The 9,185-nt window shown below is 38.6% G+C and overlaps 1 protein-coding gene across 2 annotated transcripts; it reads left to right on the top strand.

Moving 5' to 3' along the window:
* The first annotated feature begins 515 nt into the window (after positions 1–515).
* Positions 516–8,014, top strand: LOC146984959 (transcription cofactor vestigial-like protein 4). Of its 2 annotated transcripts, none has more exons than XM_085782612.1 (6): positions 516–582; positions 1,162–1,318; positions 2,140–2,302; positions 2,898–3,117; positions 4,075–4,189; positions 5,608–8,014. In XM_085782612.1, the coding sequence occupies exons 2-6, from the start codon at positions 1,237–1,239 to the stop codon at positions 5,805–5,807; spliced, it is 780 nt and encodes a 259-aa protein (XP_085638738.1). In that variant the 5' UTR covers positions 516–582; positions 1,162–1,236; the 3' UTR covers positions 5,808–8,014. The 2 variants fall into 2 exon arrangements, with proteins under 2 accessions (XP_085638738.1, XP_085638739.1); XM_085782613.1 differs by having other exon boundaries at positions 516–665.
* The last annotated feature ends 1,171 nt before the right edge of the window (positions 8,015–9,185 follow it).

Here is a 9,185-nt window from a genome sequence, read left to right as displayed (position 1 = left end):
GTTCAATTATAAAAGAGACAATGCAAAAAAAACAAAAAACAAACAAAAAAAAAACATAAGGATATTAAAGAGTAGAACAGTTGGTCCACAGTAATGTAAAAATTATTATCACTCCCTTGGTGTAGCTACACAATAAGGCACAGACAATACAATAATCATAATAAAAAAAAACAAAACAACAAATTGGTTTAAACTCAGCATGAAACATATTTTGTGTCACTATGTGCAGGCACAACTAGGGCCATAATGATCCCATTCTTTGACTGGCTAAGTCACCACATGAAATCTATACATAGGCTACAGTTTATGGCATGAAAAGTGGGCACGTTAAAGTAGGTTTATGATCTAAACAAAAAGCTATCTTGACATCAGTACACTTGTTGTGATTTCCGTGCAAGCATTGTATTGGCTTGTGCATGTTTACCTTCGCTACTATTCGCCTCGTCTCCACTAGGGCCGCTCTCCACTCTTTTGTTTGAGGACTTGTCCGGTGGGAAAGTGCGTGCACTGCAGGCACAGAAGCTGGGGCTTTTAGCCATGATGGTGTTGTTGTGGCTGTAAAAGCTACATTTTGTCGATGAAGTGAGTAACATTGACTGTTTTTATGTTACGCCACCGTGAGGGGCTTTGTTGACGGATATAAAGTCACAGAACGTAACTTAACTGTAAGTTGTAATTGAAGTGTAGGTTATTTCAACGTTTGCTCGTTTGTTTACTAATTAAATCGAGGACTTTTTTTTACTTTACGTTACTTCAAAGTTGGTGACAAGATGCTAATGGCTAACATTAGCTTGTAGCTGAAGTTAGCTGGCTAGTCTGGTGACTCCTTCAAATAAGTTAGCTAACATAACAACTGTAACAAGTGTTATTACCGTTGATGGTAACATTTGCTATTGTTTTAGTGTGTATATCTCGAATATAACTCTTCTAACCAACTTGTGGGTGTAGAAATGTAGCTAAGTTGAAGCTAGCATAGTTGGTTAGCCGAGCCTACGTGTTTAACTAGCCTTCGAGTCGGTAACGTCAGCGTCAGGTATCTTTAGCCTGCAAACTGTTCAGATCAGGGAAAACATGCTTATTTTTTCCCCTATAAATTACCATAAAGTGACCCGTGTTTAATTTTTGTTCCTTGTCTTGTTTTTCTCGGTTTCTCCTCTGTAGGAAAGACGCTTGTTCATTCTCTTCGTTGGTACATCTTTGCTAACGTCAATGTTAGCAATTAGCCTGTTCGTGTAAATGCTAGTCACTAGAATGGACCTGTTGAACTCTCAGTTCCTGGACAAGATGAACAATAACATTGGGAGACTGCACTACGAAGGTTAGTTTTGTGTGTTTGTTGCAATGTGTATGTCCCCAACACTAAGTGGTAACTTATTTACATTTAATTTGTAAATACTAGCCTATGTTTCCTGTCTGCCAGTATACACACACGCCACTCTCACTGAATGAAATGTTTTGGTTTGCAAATGACGGTAACTTTTATTAACTACCTCACGACTAGAGCCAAGCCAACAACTTTAAGTTACTTTACTCTTTCTGTGTGTGCATGTGTGTGTATTTCATCCCTTGGTGTACTGTTTTTCCCTTTGTAACAGTATTGTATTGCATTAGACTGCACACAGATTTTTATTTTTTTTTTTACCAAAAAAAAAGATTTGTATTTGTATAACAAGTCTATTTTGGTGATTAGATTTGCAGTCTAAAGGCATATTAAGATATAGAGTATAATGGAGTGAACACAGTTTTCCAACAGAAATGCGGTAATGCGACGGTAATAGTGTTTTTTGTAGTTGTAGCACATAATTCATGCTCAAGGAGGCAGTTTTACTCCAGAAATGTCCATTTCATTTCTCAATTGACCTTCAAGATCAAAGCCTCCATGCAAATTTAATTCAGTCCTTGACTCTAACTTAAAACAGTCTTCTTCCCAAATTATAGATATCAGTAGGGAAATCTAGACCGCAGTTTTCTTTTATCAGGACATGAGTTCTAATGTCTTGGAACAAAAATGGATAGAAAAAAAAAAGATATTTATATATTTTTTAAGAATAGAACATTTTAGAAATTTAAGTTTTATATATTTGTAATTACATGTAATCTAAATTTAACTACATGCATTGCTCACTCCTTTTTCCACAGATGAGTCCAGGACACCCTCCCTGCCCACTGGCATGTCCAACATAACTGGGCCTCCTCCACACTGTCCAAGCAAACGGAAGTATGGTGAAGAACAAATGGATGACCGAATTAACTGTGATGACGACCATATGACCAAAATGAGCAGATTGTTTGCCACTCAGCTGTAAGTGCCTGTCAAAAGTGTCAAGCTTTATTTTTTGTTGTGCCCCACCCCGAGTACTTATACAAATATTGTATGTGATTGTGTGTGTTCTATTATGAGAGCTACCACATGAGTATTCCTCAAACAATGTCGTTTTGGTATCATTTATACATACAAACAGTACCAGACCATCATTGATGTATTTATACAATTGTGGATAAATCCACTGATTCAACTCTTTTTTTTGCCATTTATTCATTTAGTCCAAGAGGACTAAAACCTTTCAGCATGAAAAATCATCAAATCAGTTTGATATGATGGGGGGGAAAGGTCTGAACATGACCTTGCATGTAGCCACCATCCGAGGCTGTAAAGCAGCTTTAAGACACTACTTGGACTTAATTGCCCAGATGACATGGTGTTGTCAAAGTGACAAATTGTGTGTGTGTTTATCAGACAAACAAGTCTTAGACCCAAGTCTACACACTGTGTGCTGGAATGTGTAAACTTTATAGACATGAAATGTGTTCCCTGATATATGCACGGTTTTAAGTTGATGTTACTGGTTGTATGTGTTTCATTTGTACTTTCTTTCTTTCTTTAAAAAAAAATCAAGGGCCCGTCCCTCTGCTGGAGACAACCGTAATGAGCACTGGAGTCACAGTCCTGTTGAGCACATTACTTCCTCTTCTAATGGTCTCCATGGGACCCACCTTTATGCTTCGATTTCGGGCTATGCTGTAGACCAGCCTCTGCCTCTGACCAAAAGCAGCCACGACATGGGAGTCAGCAGCAGAGAGAGGTCTGTCATGGGTGGGACAGTCGAGCGGCAGCAGGTATGTCAACTTGTAACACATATGGAAGATGCATCTGATGGTCATAGTAACAAAATTTAAAGCATGGAGATTAAACAGGGGATTTATGATAGAATAGATAAAAACATGAGTTGAATCATTTGGATAAATTAAAGTCTAATTCATGCCTGTAATGTCCACATGGCACATGTGACACCATTGCTGTCATTTGTCCGCATTTGTGAACATCTGTGAACCCAAAGTGGGCACCGGCTTGCTGCCCACAATTTGTGACTGCCTGGACTGTAACACAAAGGTACTAATTGCTTGTACAGTTTGACTAAGCAGTGCCACACCTTTTCTTGGTCAGCAAACTATAACCTGCAACGCATTTCCTTTGATGGAAGAATCTGTTTGTATATGCTACTAAATGTTCTGCGTTTGAGTTTATCTGCAGTTTGGTTTTGTTTGTCGAATCTTGTTGCCCAAAAGTTGGCATTTATTTCAACTACACTATACTTTTAGTTTTTTTAAGGATAATGGATGACACTTACTTCAAAGATAACCGGTTTTGTTACACAAGGTTCTTCTTTTTAAGACTGCTTAGTGGGAATAATAAAATGTGCCCAAAGAAAAATTTGCTTCCCTTGATAGCCAGCTCAGGTTTAATGACCAAATTACCCTCAAGGGACACAGAGCTATATATCATCACACACCCAGTTAGAAAATGATCTAGTTTCACTTAACACAGATGTTTCATTCAGCATTACTTTACTTAGTTGTGTGACTTTGACTATAGAGATTCATGTAGATAGCTATCATCAGGAGAAAGCCCATAGACCGTAGCACTCTTATTTAGAGAGAAGCACTAGTTGTGGAAAGGTTTTATTCATATATAAAGAGTCTCTGGAGGAGATCTATAAGTGTTGCACAAACTCTTACACTGTGCAGTTTCTCTGTGGTCGCTGATTATATGTTTTTTTTTTCTTCCACCTATAGAATCGTCCCTCTGTTATTATCTGTGCCCCAGCGAGCAACCGCAATTGTAACCTCTCTCACTGCCACATGAATGGCTGCACTCCCAGCCCGTCTGCTGATCAGAGAAAGACCAACGGTAAGTCTGTCATTATATCAAAGTGTGCACAAACTTAGTATAGAATTTTCCTGACTGTGCAATATTGTCAGGTTAATAAAAAATGAAAGGGAATGTACTTGTGTGCACATAGCAAAGTTTAGATTTAATGGTGATTGATTACAAAAAAAAAACACCCCAACAACTTAACGATCTTACACTCAGAGCGTACACCACACCAATACTTTGTAGAGCCTCCATTTGCTCTCAAAACAGCTTCAGTTTGCTTTTGGTCTACCACATCCCAAATATGTTCTAATGCACCCACATCTGGTGACTGAGAAGATTGTTGAAGAACAGTGAACACATTCTCATTATGATTCTTTGCTTTGAGACATGGTATATTATCAGGCTGCAAGTAGGCAGCATGATAAAAAGGTTGATGATAGATTCTGCTCTCATTTACGGATCAGAAGATGGTCATTGTGGCCCAAAAGAGGTTAATATGAGCAGCAACAAAACTCAGATCGGCTTTGCAAGTTCCTCAAAGTGCCAAGAGTAGATTGCCCACACCTTGATATCACTACCACCACCACCAGCCTGGACTATTGACACATGGCAGATTGGGTCCATGGTTTCATGCTGCTGACCATCTAGCATCTTGATCACCACAGTTGTAAAGAGTCATAACCTGACTTACTGCAGCCGGTCCGTCAGCTCCAACCAGTCTGGCCTCTTTCGGCAACAAGGCCACATAACAGCTGCTCAGTGTAGTTTTTCTTTTTCTTTTTTCTTTTTTGCACTATTCTGAGTAAAGCATGGAGACCGATGTGTGTCAAAACTGCAAATCAGCAGTTTCAGAAACACTCAAATCAGCCCGTCTGGCACCAACAATCATGCAACGGTCAAAGTCACTGAGATCACATATTTAGCCTCAATTCTGGTGATGTTATGTTATCGATTTGATAGTCGATGAAATAAATGTATAAGAAGAGTACATCATCACATTTATGCGTGACTAAAGTGTCTTCGGGAGACAAAAAGAGCCTTTTCACAAATGCAGTCACCAACAGTATATACAAAAAAGGCTGAATTGCCTTCAAGATATAAAATGCCTTTATGCCAGTCACTTGTGAACATGTCCAAACTTAACGTGTTGTGACATTTTTGCTTTCTAAAAATAACAAACAACAAGAAGTAACTGGCACTCAGAGTTCACCTCAAGTTTCTCGCCTAAAAGGCAGAGATTGTTGACTTTGTCTGGGTGACAGTGTGTGTATGGTTTTTATAAAGCTTGACACAAATGAGTTGAATACCAAACAACCAGAGCCGTGTTTTTTTCCATTTCCTTCACTGCTTCAATCAACCACTTCCACTGTGTTCTGGCCACACTACAATGTGAGTATATTATATATTGATGTATACTATTAATTATTCCTAATGTTTGCTTTTTATTTTAGCTAACACAGTATGTGATCCTGTGATCGAGGAGCATTTCCGTCGCAGCCTTGGAAAAAACTACAAAGACACAGAGCCTGTGTCCAACTCGGTGTCCATCACAGGTTCAGTGGATGACCACTTTGCCAAGGCTCTGGGAGACGCCTGGCTCCAAATCAAGGCCAAGGGTGGGGGTCATCAGGCCTCAGATGCAGATCCATGAAGCAGAGGGAAGTAAACATAACAACAATTGCTCTCTTAATGTTTGCTTCTTGCCGAGCATCAACTTCTCTTAGCAAAGAACAATATAAGACACGTAATGTGTTGCTCACCCAGGCTATTTACTTATGGACATTGAGGTTAAAATACTCAGCTCAGATTTGTTCTCTACAATTGAGGAAATGTCTCAATTCAAGAAGAGAAAGTAAATATTGCATAGTTGGATTGACGATGTTGGTTGTCAAAATTGTACAATCATAGATTTTTAGTTTAGTACATTTGAGATTCACAAAGTATTGGGTTGTTAGCTCATGTTGTACCTCTGTTGTACCTGCCTTTCTCTTGCCTTGATAGCCAAAGAACTTCCCTGCCTTTTCCATCAACAGATAAGCCATAGATCTGGTCTTCATTGTTTCCATTCTAAAAATCACACTGCTTTTTGAATCTGTATTACTTGAAAAGGACAGCCGGGTCTCATTTGCACTATTACATTTCTGACCATCGAAGGTAGCAGGTTACCTGTTTCAGTTGGAACTAATGTGTTCAAGAGTATGTCTTGTGTTTTGAAATAGTGATAATGCAAATTAAGGCTCTGGTCCCCTTGCTTTTCTGGAGACACTAGATTAATCTGTCTTCTTTATGATCCTGAACTGGACTTATCCACTGTTAACTAAATAATTTTTTAGTTTCCTGTCTATATGCTCACTGTGGCTGATTACTTAGTAAACTAATATCAATCATAGTACATATCTCTAACTAGAAAGCATGTTTCAAATAGCTGGTTTCTATTACAATCCTTATTCTATACTATATATTTACTCAGAATTTATTTTTTATCTGTAACATTTTAGAAATACTCACTGCTGGTACAGTTGTACTCAATATATTTTTTGTATCTGGTTTTCATTACTATATATAGGTTTATATCTTAGCATCCATCTACAAATCACAGCCTCTGGCAAGGTTGTCTGAATGCAGTTAAAAAGGCTACATTGCTTCGTTACTCTGTGGAGCTGGATGCTTTATACATGACTGAATACAGCTAAATCTGACCTTCTGTAACACAGTCTCTTAGCAGTGGCTTTATTTATTCACAACATGTCGATGTTTTCATGTTGACTTTTGACAAAATGTGGTGAAAACAGAATTCTTCCTTTTGATTTATTGAGAACAAATAGGATGTCTCCATTGCTTCAGTGAGAAAAGCAATTTCCCAAATAGCTGAGATTTTAAAGCAAATGCGATGCAACGAGCGTCCTTACCTGTCGAGTAGACGTCGACGTTCCACCATGGCTGCCTGACGTCCACCAGTCACTTCAGTTGTGTTTAGCAAATACTGTTACAAGTACGTTTTCTTTTTTTTTTTGATTACGATGATGTCATGGTGTGAGCTGCAAAACCCTTCCTTGTTATGGACAAAACGTTTAAGTGAGCCACAAAGTTTTTTTTCTTTTGTAATGCAGTTGAGTTCTGTTTAAATTAATTTCTCACCCTTCTGAAATTCTCTACTTATAGTAGCATAACCTATTTGTCAACACTGATTAAGATATGGTATTGTAAATTCAGATTTTTTTTTGTATGTCAATTAACTGTCTGTGAAAACATATACATTTGTATTAATATTCAACAGTTTTTAAATTTGTTACATACACTAGCCTGTCTTTATATTTTATTTTACTCACGTAAGGACTATCATTGCGCCGCGCGGAATGATCATTGATATTTTCGTTTTCTATTCAGAGTAGTGTACTCATGTAGCATGGATGCTCATTATCTCCTAACCATGGTTCTGTCTTTCTAAAAGTTGATTCTTTTTCCCACAGATATCAGACGATTAAAAAAAAAAAAAAGTGCAGGAACACAACAGTCTTTCGATCAAAGACTTTCTTGGTGCAGTGTCAGAAAGACTTCTACACTAACAGTTTAACGAGTTTGTCTGTGTGTACCATAGTGGAGTTTTAGGGATTATCATGGGATCTGCTTGTTTGACACAAGTAGGTTTTTTTTTAGTAATATGTTTGGGGTATTAGTCCATTTGTTATTTAATTGCTATGTTTAGACTACCTGTATCTCAAAGACTGTTAGCAGAGAGGACCTGCTCCAGGTGTCATCCACATGTAAAACATATGTTCACTTTTGTCCTTATTTCTCTGGAAGAAAATGCCACTGTTTGTACTTTTATTTCTTCCAAATAAACATACAAATGCCAAACTTTGCTTATCGCTTGTCATTTTTCTTACCAAATGAAGTGTGACTGCAGTCATAAGAGCAGCTGAGATACTTAATACTCCATTTTCTGTTTGCCTGCAGCATGTAGTAACAAGCTACAAACAACCAGATTGCATAATTTAACCCAGTTATTTTTGCCAGTATAGAGGCAAGGTTCGTGGCCTGCAATGAAGTGTTGCTAAATGGGTGTTGGGGCAGCATTTCAACTTTCTTTCTGCACAGTCACCAACAAAGACACTGCTGTTAAGATAAACAGCTGTCTCTGGAGTCTGTTGCTTCACAGTGTCCATTCAAATTCACTCAAAAACATTTGTGTGCATGAAAAGTACACCCAGTAGTAAAGATCCCTCTCAAATCCTGTAACAACGCTGTAAATTGTGAAACAATATGAGGATTTCCTTAGTAAAGCAGCTTCATTGTTGAAGATGCTTGAGCCCTTAATGAGGAGGGGGTTACACACTGATTAGAGCACTCCTTTCTGAATCAAGCAATCAGGAGTCACTGCACTTTGTCTGTTTTCATTGGACTCTGGCTGCCACAGCAACAAAATGAAGTGATTTATCAATGCATTAGTCAGACCACTTGAGCTTCGAGGGGCAAGAATTGGACTAATGTCCTTTTTATAGTACACCTACATGGTAAGTGTAATTACGCAGAATACACTCCTAAATCAAATTTACTCATGTAAAACATTGCTTGTCTTTTCCTGATTCACCCTTGTTCTGTAGTGTTGCAGTGTCCCTTTCTTTCCCGGTCAGTTCTGCTCAGGAGTTTTTGTTTGTGCTCTTCACCGGTGGTCGGTGCTTGTTTATCTTTCGAGGAGTGATTGCAGTGATTTGTCGCCCAAGAAAACATTTCCCTGCCAGTTGCCGTAGCGGTCTCCAGCATGTGGTGATAACTCAACCCGCAGTCTGGTCTTCGAGTGTCAAATACACACCTGTGGGTTTGAAAGAGAGCTGAGAGAGGTTTGTAGTGAGAGGACTGATCTCACTTTGCTTCAGTCTGGAGCCTTCTGTCGGCCTCTTTGTCATGACAGTAATCTTTGGTGCCTCGACTTCCATCACAGTATTGGATTTCAAATTAAGGCAGCAGATGAAACTGAGATGTAGAAAACTTCACACCGCTGAAGCTGTTACTCGTCCTCACGTAAACA

This window comes from Trachurus japonicus, chromosome 7, assembly GCF_045865225.1.
Source record: "Trachurus japonicus isolate A0001 chromosome 7, Traja_1.0".
Classification (NCBI taxonomy): Eukaryota; Metazoa; Chordata; class Actinopteri; order Carangiformes; family Carangidae; genus Trachurus; species Trachurus japonicus.
This window is presented reverse-complemented; position numbering and strand designations above follow the sequence as displayed.